Here is a 14,519-nt window from a genome sequence, read left to right on the forward strand (position 1 = left end):
TGTTCCAGATGCCTGGCATCTCCAACTTCTGGGGTCTTTACTGCACCTTTAGCTTCTGTCTAACAGCTTCACACACTACTCTGATGGGCTCCTGGTAGGGACTGTGATCCTCTCACACAAATTTTTCCTGGCCTCCAAGACCTTTTACTGACATCTGGGTGGAAGCCTCTGTGAGCCCATAATTCTTGCATTCTGTATGTCTTAAAAACCAGCACCAGGTGAATGATGCCAAAGTCTGCTATCTGCTTGAACAATAGCCAGGCCTCCTTGGACCATGATTACAGCAACTTCTGAGTGCCTGAATGGCTGAACACCATGAAATGAATCATAAGAAACCAATTCCCTAGCTGGCTGTATTTAGCAGGATGCCTGAGGCTCTCTCTTCTCAAATCAGAGGTTACACTTTGCACATTTGAGCCTGTAATGGATGAAGTTTCACTAATTCCTAAGATGACCTCAAGACATCTTTCTTCTTGTCCCTGTACAAGGTACTTGACTAATCTTTTCCCGTTCCTTCCTTTGCTCCAACTTTGCCTTTCCTTTCTGGCAAAACTGCTAACTTTTCAGACCATTAAGCTCTGCCATTTACTCCTGGTTCTCACTGTAGATATGGCTAAAAGGCAGCCAGCATTACCCATGCCATAGCCTAAATGTTGGGTTGCTTTGAACTTTCCTTTACCAGGTTGTTCTACCACCCTTAATCTCAATCTTCAAAAAAATCTCAGGACATGAGCAAAATGTTGACAAATTTTCTGCAGAGCTTCTATTATAACTGCCAATGGAATCCTTGTTTCCAGCTGAAACAGGAGGCTGGCCTTTATTGTCCACATTCCTGTAAGCATTTTAGCCTTTTGAGCTCTGACCAGTATTGCAAATCAAGCACCACTCACAACATCTCAGAGCTTCTCTAGTTGACCTTTCCAAATGTTTCCAAATTCCTCCTACAAAGCCAAAAATTTCTAAACCACTTGGTCAGGTACAGTCACAGCAGTGACCGCAACCTCAGGATCAATTTTCTGTATTAGTCAGCTTTCCTGTTGCTGGAACAAAATACTAGATACCACATAAGGGAAAAGTTTATTTTTGTTTACAGTTTCAGGGAAATCTATTGATGAATATAGTACCCCCATGATCTAATCATCTTCTAAAAGCTCTACCTCTGAACTGACACTTTTAGGGGGCATTTTAGATCTAAACCATCCCAAGTACAATTGAATTTCACTAAATCAAAATTCATTAAGTAGTATATTGTTTATAAGTTTTAATGAAGTTGTATCCATTAACAGTCACTTTCTCAAGTTACCCGTGTCTTCAATTTTTAGAATATATTTTTGAAGGATTAGGGTTTAGGATGATAGCCTTATGACCCCATAAATTTACATGGATTATCTCATGTAACCTTAATGAAATACAAATATTGGGGCCAGGGATTTAGCTCAGTGGCACTGCACCTGCCTCTCAGGCACAAGGTCCTGAGTTCGATCTCCAGTATTGCAAAAAACAAAACAAAACACAACAATGAAAATAAAGATACTTCTCTTAAAAAGAAAAGAAAAGAAATACAAATATTATTGTCATCCCCAGTTTACTTGTAAGGAATTATGTTTTGAAAAGTTTTAAGATCAGTTAGTAAATAACAGACAAGATATTTGAATAAAGTTTTCTAATTCCACGAAATGTTTATGCTTAACATTTATTGCTAAATAGTGTATGCCTCAGTTATCAGACAAAACACTTTGAAAAAGCTGTATCATTCTTTGTTAGGAAAGTTTACCAGTGCATTTTTCAAGGGTTTTTTAACAACGGATTAAGCCTGAGTTTTAATATTCAGTTAACCAATTACCATTTCTAACTTACAAAGGATTCTAGTAATTCTTATTTTCTTGTTTTTTTTAAGTATGATTTTTCAATCATAAGTGTTATTTTGTTAAACGTTATTACATTGATATGTAAGGGTGTAGACAAAGTACAGTGCCTGTCCAAGATTTGTATTGAGTCTATTTAGAATCTAAAATAGGCAGGATTTTGTTTGTTTTTGTTTTTTTCAGTGCTGAGGAACGAACACCAGGGCCTCGTACATGCTAGACAAGCGCTCTAGCCTATATTTCCAGCCATTTTTGTTTTTTAAGACAGGTTCTTGCTAAATTGCCCAACTTGTGGTCCTCTAACTTCCTAAGTAGCTGGTATTGTAGGTGTGCACCACTGTGCTCAGCTAAAGTGGGCAGTTTTTGAGAATTTTCTTTTGGGTGATATATGTGCTTTATTTAAATTTTTAGTCTGTCCGTCTATCTATATATTAAAGTATTTATTCCTCATTGTATACCACAGAACATGAATTGCAAAATAGCTTCTTAATTACAATATACTAACCTTTGTTTGTATATTCTTTTATGTTTTGTTTTGGGTTTTGGGTTTTTTTTTTTTTTTTTTTTTTGTATTTGTGTTTTTTGGTACTGGGAATCGAACTCAGGACCTTATGCTTGCAAGGCAGGCGCGGTGCCACTGAGCTAAATTCCCAGCCCTTGTATATTCTTATATAAATATTTTGAAGATAATTATATTGGCTGACAAATAATATTAATAGTTTAATCCTCTTTTTACAGATTTTATTAAACAAAGAAGAGCAGGACTAAATGAATTCATTCAGAATTTAGTTAGGTATCCAGAGCTTTGCAACCAGTAAGTAATTTTTGTTGTATTCTAAATCTAAGAATATTGGGAAACCAAATGTAAGAATATTGAAGAAGTCTAGTACAGATTTATTCTTTCTGTGAAATGTTTTCTTGTTTTTCTTTATTTTTTTACTAGTACATGTTTATAGTACATAATATTTATACACCTTGTGGGGAGTTGGTGCATGTACCTAATACATCTTAATCCTTTTTTTGGTTCCCTTTCCCTTCCCTTCCTCCCCCCTCCTCCCAGGTGTTGGGGCAGGGGATTACATGTTTGCAGTACATGTTTACATTCCTTATGTGGAATTGGTACATATACATACACATTTTAATTTTTTTACATCCTCTATTACTCCCCCCATCTCTTGATATCCCCTTCCCCTTTGAGAAAGGTCTTTCTCCCTGCTTCCTATTATCTTTCTTTTATTTTGCTTCTTATTTATACTTTGGGTTTTTCATATGAGAGAAATCATGTGTTATTTAAGCTTGTGTGCCTGATTGATATGAAATGCTATTGTGCTATATATGTTTGTACTTCTGGAGCATTTCCTCCTGATTTTCTTTATACTGTTTTGCCTTTTATCAGTTTGTCTTACTTTCTTTCTCCCTTTCATAATTGTTTTATAGATTACATTTGAAAGAAATTTGTGTAATGTAGTTAAAGCATCGTGCTGATTATTTGATATTTTCCTGTGGCTTCAGAAAACATTAAGTGCCTGCTATTAGCACCTTATTCTAATTTTATTGCAGAGTAACTTATAGAAAAGCACCCATATCATGACCACCCTGCTCAGTGAGTTATAAGAAAGTAAACACACTCAAGTTATCACCCACTCCCCTGGGGCCAAGAACTAGACAATTCTATATTCCTGAAGCCTCTCACACGTCTTTTCTCAACTTCTATTCTGTCTTTTCCAAAGGTAACTCTTCTGAGTCTAGCAAAGAAATGTGCCTTGGTTTTCAACTACATATGAATGGAGTTGTGACTGTTGTGATTGTCATCTTGACAAGATTGGGAAACACCTAGCAGATTACTAAAACACATTTCTGGTTGTGTCTGAGTTGGTCATGGGGGTGTGACCTTGGGGACTGTATGTGGTTCCTAGCCCTTTCCTTTCTGCTACCTGGCTGCCATGAACTGAGCAGCTTTACTCCATTATGCTCTTCTGCTGTAATGTTTCTACCATGGAGTCAACTGATCAGGGACTGAAACCTTTGAAATCATGAGCCAAAATAATCCTCTCCTTCTTTTAAAATGTGGATTCTGGATATTTTGTCCCAGCAATGAATTCAACACAATTTATTCAATTCTACTCCTGATAGACATTTGAATTAATTTTAATTTTTATGCTCTTCATTTGAACATCAAACAATTGATGCACATTGCTAGAATTGCTTATATGATTTTCAGGAGAGACTTTTAAAATTAAAATTACTTGGTTTGAATTATTTTAAGCCTTCAAATACAGTCTGTTAAAACTGATTTCTAGGGAGGCTATGCCAGTTTATATTCTGCTAGCACTGTATGAACATCCTGAAGACTCTTCCAGCCTTGGTTGGCATAACAGTAGAACTACATTTAGCATTTGCAGGAGAGACTTTTAAAGTGTATCTGGCAATTTTGAATACTACTGTAACTAATATAATCTTTTGATGAACAGCTGCAAACACTTCTGAAGTTTCTGGGCTGTAGGATATGTATGTTTAACCTTTGTGGATAGTACCAAATTTTTTTCCAAAATGATTGCCAGAATTCATACTTCCATTATAAATGTATGAAACCACATTGTTTCACGAACCACTTAGTGTTGTTAGTCTTACAATTTTAGCTATTCAGATGATTGAGTAGTGGTTTCTTATTGTTTTGTTTTGGGTGTTGGTTTTGTTTTGTTTTGGGGTTTTTTTGGTGTTTTTTTTTTTTGAGACATGGTCTTATTATGTAGTCCAGCCTTCAGAGTGCTGGGATTACAGGTGTGCACCACACCTGGATTCTTATTATTGCTTTAATTTGTATTTCACTAATTACTGATAGAATTGATCAGAGATATAAATATAAAGTTATTTATATCATTATTAGCATTTAATGATAAGGCTACAAGAGTCTTCATGATGTTCACATACTGTTAAGAGAATGTAAATAGCTTCCCTAGAAATCAGTTTTAACAGAATGCATTTGAAATCTTAAAATGGGTTTATAATTCAGACCAGTGCTCGCTTTGGCAGCACATATACTAAAATATAATACAGACCAAATAATTTTAAAAATCTGTCCTGAAAATCATAAATGCCGTTCTACTGTTATGTGAAAACAAGAAGAGTTCTAGTATTATTTGTAGTAGTGAAAGTTATGTATTTAGAAGTTTATAAGTGACAATTCAGTGGGTTTTTTAGTATATTCACAGTGCTGTACACTCATCATTACTCTCACTCAAGTCTAATCTACCATTTCTTTCTTTTCTTTTCTTTTTCTTTTTTTTTTTTTTTTTTGGTACCAGGGATTGAACCTCGGGTCCTTGCACTTGCAAGGCAGGCAACCACTGAGCTAAATCCCTGGCCTGAATCTAGCATTTCTAACACCCCCCCCCCCAAAAAAAATGGTACCCCCAAATTCTCTCTTCCTCCAGTGCCTGGCAACCACTAGTCTATTATCAATCACTAAAGCTTGCTTGTTCTGGGCATTTTGTTTAAAATGAAGTCATATAATATGTGACTTTTTTTCTTCCTTTGTTCATTTAGTGTAATGTTTTGTTTTGGTTTTGTTGGTACCAGGGATTGAACTCAGAACCTTGCACTTCCGAGGCAGGCTCAGTGCCACTGAACTGAATCCTTGGCCCTAGTATAATGTCTTTGAGGTTCATCCATGTTGTTAACATGTATCAGTATTTTACTCCTTTTTATGAATGAATTCTACTGTGTTTTAATATACCACATTTTGTTTATCCATTCATCAGCCAGTGAACATTCAGGATGTTTCTACTTTTTAGCTATTATGAATTATGCTGTTATGATTATTTCATAGATGAATTTTTATGTGAACATGTTTATATTTTTTCTGGTTATGGAACTACTAGAGTGGAACCACTAGATTATACAGTACTAGGAGTGGAACTACTAGATTATACAGTAACTCCATGTTTAGCTTTTTGAGGACTGCCAAACTTTTCTAGTGGCTGCACCACTTTACTTGCACAGCAGCCCTCTCCTTTGTAAAAACAATTTTTCATCTTTCAATTTTTCTACTATTTCTGTTATTTGTATTGAATTATTTAGAATAATTCAGGGTAGAAGTAACCAGATATATTTAACATCCCTCAGGACTGTCATTAGTCCACGCACGATCCTTTTTAAGTCCATTTTATTCTCTTCATCTTATATTGTTGTACTTATTTCTTTATCTCCACAGTGATTATCTACTTTAATATGTTTGGGTACTTGCTATCTCTTTATCTTTGAAAAGTTTAGACTGACTGTTTGTCTGTATTTAATATATACATAAATGATACTGTGCTATTATTGTTCCTTGTTTTCTGGCTACCGACTGATACTCCCTATAGGCAGTTATCCATATTTGACTTACTAATTTTCCTTGTTGTAAGTATCTATTTTGTTTACAATTCACTGGTACAATGACTGTCCTGATTACATACATGCCTTTCAGTAGAACTGTGCATAATTTTTTTGGGGGGGGGTTGTCTATAGAATTGGAATTTTGAGGTCCAGGAAAAATGTATACAGTTTCTCCAAGAATTTTCCATTTGGTTCCTTGTTTTTTAAAAAATTAATTTGCTTATTCCTTTTAAAATAATAGTAATGCATTTTGTTTTGCTTTCTTGCTATAAATGCTAATATTGTGGCTTTTGTTTTGATTTTATTTTAAAAGGGAGAAAAGCTGTAGATATGATTTTATACCATAATAAACTTAATTTTTGTTTTCAGTCCAGATGTCAGAGCATTCCTGCAAATGGACAGCCCAAAACATCAGTCAGATCCATGGGAAGATGAGGATGAAAGAAGTACTCAGAAGGTAGTAAGAGAAATTACATTTTTTAACAGAAAAAATATCATTCCCCAAAGATGAAATAAATTAGGACAATATTTGTTCACAATGAAGTGGTTTCATTTGTAGTAGGTTTTCTAAAAACCACTTATTGATCAGTATTTCTTATAAAATGCATAGAATTACTACTTTTATGATAAGAAATGTAATGTAAGTTAAAAAAAAATTTAAAAGTAACAGGTAAGGGGCCAGGGATTTAGCTCAGTGGTTTCGCTGCCTGCTGCGCAAGCACAATAACCTGAGTTTGATCCCCGGTACCAAAAAAAAAAAGTAACAGGTAAGAAGGTAAGTATTACCCATATTGCTACCTCCTGGAACTAGTAATTTTTAACATTTGAGTGATTTTTCTTTCCAATATTCTCTTAATGGTATAGGGTTTTAAAGATATCTAAATTATATAATGTATATAATTTTATACTGTTTTCTTTAAATCTTAGACATTTATTTTGAACATTGTATTTCTTTATCATCATCACCATACCTGGAACTATTGTTTTGAACTTTAGTCAAGAAAGTCCCTTTCAACAGGAACATTATATACCTCTTTTTCTGCCTTATCAGGTTTTTATGAGTATAGTGATCAATATCCATATGCCACCTGGCTTCATCTAACTTTTATTTCTATTGTATGTGTACATAATTAATATATGTTTCTAATAAAGAGTAGATTATTCTTAGTCTTTGAACTAGATTGTGATAAACAAAAAAGTAAAATAAGCTTGAATCTTACAAAGATATTTCCAGCATTCCCCTTTGAAAGCTATTGGAAAGGTAAATACTAATAAATCTAAATCAAAATATTCTAATGTAACAGAATTACAATTATGTTTTTTATTTAAAAGATAATATGAGTTACAGAAGTCTTTTTTTTTTGGTACCGGGAATCAAACTCGGGTGCTTGTGCTTGTGCAGCAGGCGGCAAAACCACTGAGTTAAATCCCCAGCCCGATAATATGAGTTAGAACATTACTATCCCTACCTAAAATCTTCCTTAGTTAAAAAAAAGGTGAATGTGTTCAGCCTTGATTCGAATAGCAGTTTTTATTTTTACATGGTGTTGAGGATTGAACCTACACTTTCACACCTACTAGTTAAGCTCTCTACAACTGAGCCACATCCCCACCCACAAATGAAATTTTCAAACAAGAGATTTTTATTTCTCTACCAAATTTAACAGTTTAAAGTCAATAACTTGACTTTAAAGGACCAATAAGGATAGGCACAACAAGCACCCATGGGTATTATTGACATCATTTTAGTTTTATGCAACTCTTCAGAAATCAATTCAGCAATATGTATCAAATATAAAATTATATTCATTTCACTAAGGGTTATGCAAATGAGATAATCCTTCACATAGAAAAAATTAAGTGTTTATGTGATGTATAAAAAATTAGAATAAACCATCAGTCAGATAGTACTTGTCTGCATATGTTTTGAAGTATTTTTGAAGATAATATTTTAAGCTTTGACATACCATTAAATGAAACCAGAATATAAAATTTTATATGCATATGCACAGTGAATTATAGTTAGTTTTTAAAAGATATGGAAAAATGAAATGACTGAAATATTTGTAGATTCACCTGTTGATAAGAACAGAACATCTTCCTCCTAGTACTTTCTGTATTTTCCAACTCTGGTTATATATTTTTAATTGAAAATGATTAAACTATTCAAATAATATTTTAAAGAATAAAAGCCACGTAAGTGTAGTTTTTCATGTTTTGCTTGCCACTCATGTAAAAGTATGCTGGTTTAGGTCATTTAAAGAATATAACTATTTAGACCTTTTAACTAAATGATGTTCATAGCTAGAAGATGTCTTAAGGGCAACTGGGACTTTACCCTCTTATAAAGAGAAAAATAAGTCAAGAGAAGTTGAGAAACTTAAAATCTCAGTGTTCATTCTTTTCATAAATTATACCTTACCCTTAATTTAGTCATTAGATGTCATGGTTAAATAGTAGGTGAAATGAAAACTTGCCTAATTATATATTCCAGTAATTTTCATCATTTCATGAATGTGCTCCATTAGGAAAATCATTGCCAAATAATAAAAATCTACATAGTAATGTAATTCACGGGACAGAGTTATTCATTTTATTTAATCCACGTTTAATTATTTTCCCTTATATTTTTAAAAGTTCATTGAATGGAAAATTTATCCAGTTATGCACACATTCACTGAAAGAATATGTGTGTATTGAAATTGCAACTGTTTGAATTATGTTGTCAGAGTCAGTGGAACACTAATATTTAAACATAAAAGACTACTCTTGTGTTACAATTATACCACAACAGGGCAGATCTCATTTAATGAACCAGAATATTTATAAACATTTTTGTCTTGCCTTAAACTATTATAATTTCATATATTTCTGTCTTCTAGGGATTGCAAATTTATTACATGAAGATTAAGACAAGTTTTTAAAACCTTTTTTCTATTTATAGATTATATGAGGCTCTTGTAAAACTAGACATACTTGAGGAGTTTATAACTTTTAATTATCTGAATGTATAAAGAACTTCAAAGTGAATTTATGGGAGACTGAATTCACTTGTACTTGCCTTTTTATCTTTTCCCTTTTTTCCTTCCCCCCACTCCTTTCTTTTCTATTTTTTAGTACTAGGGATTGAACCCAAGGCCTACTCACTGATATACTTCCCCAGAACTTTTCTTAATTTTTTTTTTTTAATTTTGAGACAGTGTCTTCTCTGCCTTGCTCAGGCTGGCCTAGAACTTCTGATCTTCCTGCTTCATCATCCCAGAGTGCCATAATTATAAGCATGCACCATCACATTTGTACTTGGCTTTTATAAAAAGTATCTACTCTGTGGCAGGGATTTAGCTCAATGGTGCTGCACCTGCCTCACAAGCACAAGGTCCTGAGTTTGATCCCCAGTACCAAAACATAAAAAGTTCCTACTCTGGGCTGGGGAGGTAGCTAGATGGTAGAGTTCATGCTGACCCCCAGTTTGATCCCCACCACTACAAAACAAAATAAAATGCTCACTCTGTCAGGACAAACAGATTTATTTTTTGGAATTTTGAGTGAAATGTTTACCTATTAGTGAACCTTGAATTAGTTAAATTACTTTATGGCACTGAGCAAAGATTTGCTTCTAAGTTACTGCCATGAATTAAATTTACTGTGTTGTGTATTGCAAAAAAAAAAAAAAAAGCCTATCTAAAGTGTTGGTGCTGCTATGAAAATGCCATTGTCTGTATTTGCTTTAGGAATTTAGCTATCACCAAATTAAAACTGAAAATTCGATATTTACAATCATTACCTCATCCTATCATTTTCTGTCTTAAAGAAGCTGTTAGAAAATTTGAAAACCAAACTAATTTTTAACCAGTTTTTAAAATGTAAAAATGACTTTTTAATTATGACCTCAATGCCCAGATCTTTCAAGGAGCTTTCCATTCATTTGCTAACTTTAAGCTTGATTTCTAGCTTACCTTTTTACTTTACAACTGCTCTTTAAAGTTATCATTATAAAAATGATTGTTTATGTATGTTTCCAAGTAAGCCTATAGACTTACTAAGCATTAGGACCTTAGATTTCTTTAACATGCACTCATATCTGTGGTACAGTTATGTATATTTTATTTCAAAACATTTGTTGGCTGATAATACATTCTATGAAGCTCCAATAAGAATGCCATTGTTTTAATGCTGTTTGTTTTGTGTCCCCCCCTGCACCCCGTCCTGGCCTGGGATCTAAACAGCTCCACTCTACCTCACAGAACATCAACCTGGGACCAACTGGAAATCCTCAGTAGGTTTAATTTATCTCAAACAATCCTTTAATTAAATAATTAAATTTTAGGAAGCTCATTTTTGAGACATATGTAATCATACCAATTTAATTAGGGGCTTCAGAAATACAACCATAGTCTCAGGGAATATATAATATTGTCATGTGCTTGACTCACTGCTCCAGCTTTTCATTGCTTTAGTAGAACCCTAGTAAGGAGCTATTTTTTAAATCTGCAAATAGTTAATTGGATTCTTCTATTTTGCAGTTGTCATTTTTCTGGTTTTATTTTGTGTATATATGTGAAAAATCATTTCCTATAAGGTATTCTTAAAACAAAAACATCCTTCCAAGCCTAATTGATACATTCTCCTGGTGCTCATACTCAGTGTTGTTGGTACACTATAGTTGTTAGCCAGCCTGTTCCAGAGGAGTAATGATGGATATTAACATATTAAAGGATATTAAACTTTACCTAGTCTACCCCATATTTCTATATTCATTTGAGTACATAGGAAACATTCTGAGGAATGCAGTCTGAGAAATGTTGAATGAGACCAGAGGTGGCAAATACAGACTTCATGTTGACTGTCAATCCTAGCGATTCATTGAAAGTGAACACCTAGAGAGCATCCAGTACAAAAGATTCCACTGCTGCTGCTTGACTCTGTTCAAGGAGTGCCCAGGTGGATTAGTGATGTGATGTCAGCCATGGGTTGGAGAATGAGTGGTGTTGCCATCCTTACTTTGTAATTATCCTGACAGAATTTTTTTATTAATCTCCAGTATTCTTTTGCCCCAGAACAACAAGCTTTCCTTATCTTTTTGACTTACTTGGGGAGTGTATAGACACAAGGGAGAAGTGACAGCAGGATTGGGCCTAGGACACTTCAATACTATGAAGTCAAGGAAGAACTGATAGCGGGTACTGAGAAACAATAGTAAGATAGGAGGAATGCAGGAATATGATATCCTGAAGTCAGGAAAAGAAAATATCTCAAGGTGGAGAAAATATTTATAATTGATTCTGTTAATGTTGCTGATATGGCAAGTAATACAAAGATCGAAAAACTGAGAGCTGGGAATGTAGCTCAGCAGCACTGTGCCTACCTGGTAAGCGCAAGGCCCTGAGTTCAGTTCCCCGTACCAGAAAAAAGAAAAATTGACCAATAAATTTGATAAGTTGTTGTGAATATTACAAGCAGTTTTATCGGTGTGGTTGTAAGATCTTGTTAGGAAAAAGGGTTCAGGAGAGAACTAGAGAGGAGGTCAGCAGGAAAAGTAGTGCACTTAGACCAGTCACTTGAAGGATTTTGCTGCGTGGGATGAGAGGGAATGGGATGGTAATTGGAAGAGGGTGTTTTGTTTTGGGGTTTTTTTTGGTACCAGGGACCAAACTTAGGACCTTTCACTTTCGAGGCAGGCATGGTGCCACTGAGCTAGCTCCCTGGCCCGGGTGTTTGGTTTTGAGCATTCTTTTCTGTCATTCATAACATTGAACAAAATGGTACCACAAAATACAGATTTTCAATTAGTTTTTATCTTCAACAGTTAACAGTGAGGCCTGAGCCTATTTGCTGCTTGGAGAGTTTGCCTGATTTTTTCACTGTCACATTTGCTTGCTTTTGTGTAAAAAAATATTTCAGTATCTCAGGTTTCATTAAAGAGCAAAATAGTTCAAAGAGCAGTTTTCTGAAGAAGAGAAAACATGTAAATTTAGTTAAGTATTTATCTCACTAATCTTGTTATTATTTAACCTAGTCCTGGTGTTACTCTCTTGTTTGAATTGACTATTTTTCTTTAATAATCAATTAATGAAAATTTCAGATTCATATGGAGTTATTCCCCTCTCTCTAGTACAGCTAAGGAATTCCGATTAAAGAAAACAGCTTTTCTGGCTTCTTAAGTTCAACTTTCTGCTTCCATGTACATCTACCCATATATGACCAATATTGTTTTTACCTAACATATTGAAGTAAATAAAAAGACAATCTTAGTTTTCCCTTTGGCTTTTCTTTTCCTGGCTTTCTTACATCACCATCCATGAGAATAAGCTGAGAAGTCATCTTTAATGTACAATAAGTGATTCATATTTAACACTGAGGCTTTTTTCTCCACTGGAAAGTTTTTAGCATGTTTACCAGGTGTTGCAACTAGTAATTTCATTTTCAGAAGAATTACCAGATTCTAGAGAGTCCTTGGAATGTTTCAGTAAATTATATAGTTACTCAGTTTCCTCATAACATTGGTGAGGTTATATATGTATATCTAGATATATATTTACATACGTATATCTGTATATAGAAATAAATATATGCATCCTTTGCCCCTAAAGAGGATATATTATTGAACTCCTTTTTAAGCAGAACTTAACGAGGCTTACAAAATTATAAAATGTTTTGTCGTTGTTAATTTATTTCAGCGCTAAACCAACTGACTTTGACTTTTTAAAAGTTATTGGAAAAGGCAGCTTTGGCAAGGTAAGAATGTTTCTATCTTCTCATTCAGTGGATAAATACTTAAGGAATGCAGGTCTTGTATATGTGAACCACAGGACATTTTTGGTATGAAGAGTAGGGCAAAGTGACAGAGTAGGCACCAGAGTTAAGGTGGGATGGAGAAAATCCCTGCTTAGATGGGTTGATCAAGGAGTCTTCTTTGAAAATGTACTATTAAGCTGAGGCTGGAAAGACAAAAATGAGCATCTTTGTGAATAACAGTTGATAAAGGGAAGGAGTGTGAAGACCCTGCTTATTCTCATACAGTAGCAAATCAATCATACAATTTGATACTATAGCTATACCAAGGAGGGAGAATCATTTCAGGTCAGGATTACTAAGAAAAGCATTAAAAAGGAGTTTATCTGAATCATCAAATATGTTTAAGTATTTTTTTTTGCATTATTTTCAAGTCTGTAGTAAAAATGAATATTGCTATATTTTGATGTCTCAAGTTTGTTTTCTGCATTCCCTTGTGACCATACAATTAAATCCATGTGTGTTTATTCACAAAATATATATTGACAGAGCATTATGCTAATATAGCCAACAAAGTTAGAAGTATCCTACTTTCAACATACTTGTAGTCTACTGCAATTCTAGAGATAATCTGACATTAAAAACAGGACCATTATTAACTGGGCATGGTGGCACATGCCTGTAATCCCAGCTACTTGGAAGGTTTAGGCAGAGAATGTTGAGTTCAAGGCCAGTCTGAGCAACATGGAAAAATCTCATTGCAAAAACAGTAACAACGAAAAACAAAGTCTTTTGGAAATTTCATGCTTAGATCCAGAATCCACCAAGATTTCATTCTTACATATAATATGAGGTGTAGGGACACAGTTGATTTTTTATATATGGATATCCAGATGATCTTACAGAATTTCTAAAAAGACTGTTCTTTCCCCATTGATTTGAAGGGCCACCTTCATCATACATCTAGCGTTTATATATGAGCAGATTTGTTTTTATGTTCAAATGTTTGTCTTTTTGTTTCTAGATTTTATATTTTGTACCATTGGTCTATTTGTTTATCTTAACACCAGTGCCACATTGGCTTGATAACTAAGTCCTTTGCTCGTTTTTCTTCAGCAGACTATTCTTTACCCTTTGCTTACCTATACACATTTTAGAATGTCAGTTTTTGCATAAATTTATTTGGAATTTGATTGTGATTGCATTGAATCTATAGATAAATTTGAGAAGAATTAAAATCTTTATAATATTGAATCTTCCAGCTCATGGTGTAGCTTTTGGTTAATTTAGCTTATTTTAAATTTTTTCACTAATACTTTATAGTGTTCTGTATAGAATTTGTACACATCTTTAATTAGTTTTATTCCTAGTTGTTTCTTTTTAGTGCTGTTTGAAAACCAGTGTTAATTATTGAAGCTGAATGTATGCATTATCTGTGACACATTGGTTCTACTCCTAGGTGGCTATCCAACAGAAATGCAGTTGCACTACAAAAGGCATATGTAGGCATGCTCATAGCATCATTATTTATAAACAGTCTAAATA

General features: G+C 34.0%; 1 protein-coding gene across 1 annotated transcript in view; it reads left to right on the forward strand.

Moving 5' to 3' along the window:
* Positions 1–14,519, forward strand: part of Sgk3 (serum/glucocorticoid regulated kinase family member 3) — a 50,117-nt gene that overhangs the window by 14,155 nt on the left and 21,443 nt on the right. The window contains exons 4-7 of the mRNA XM_004842099.4: positions 2,604–2,679; positions 6,612–6,699; positions 10,469–10,518; positions 12,920–12,977. Coding sequence (XP_004842156.1) covers positions 2,604–2,679; positions 6,612–6,699; positions 10,469–10,518; positions 12,920–12,977 — 272 coding nt within the window. The remainder of the gene's footprint in view (positions 1–2,603; positions 2,680–6,611; positions 6,700–10,468; positions 10,519–12,919; positions 12,978–14,519) is intronic.

The sequence above is a fragment of the Heterocephalus glaber genome, unplaced genomic scaffold (genome assembly GCF_053883595.1).
Source record: "Heterocephalus glaber isolate CG9 unplaced genomic scaffold, H.glaber_assembly_v1.0 deba00001553, whole genome shotgun sequence".
NCBI classification, from domain to species: domain Eukaryota; kingdom Metazoa; phylum Chordata; class Mammalia; order Rodentia; family Bathyergidae; genus Heterocephalus; species Heterocephalus glaber.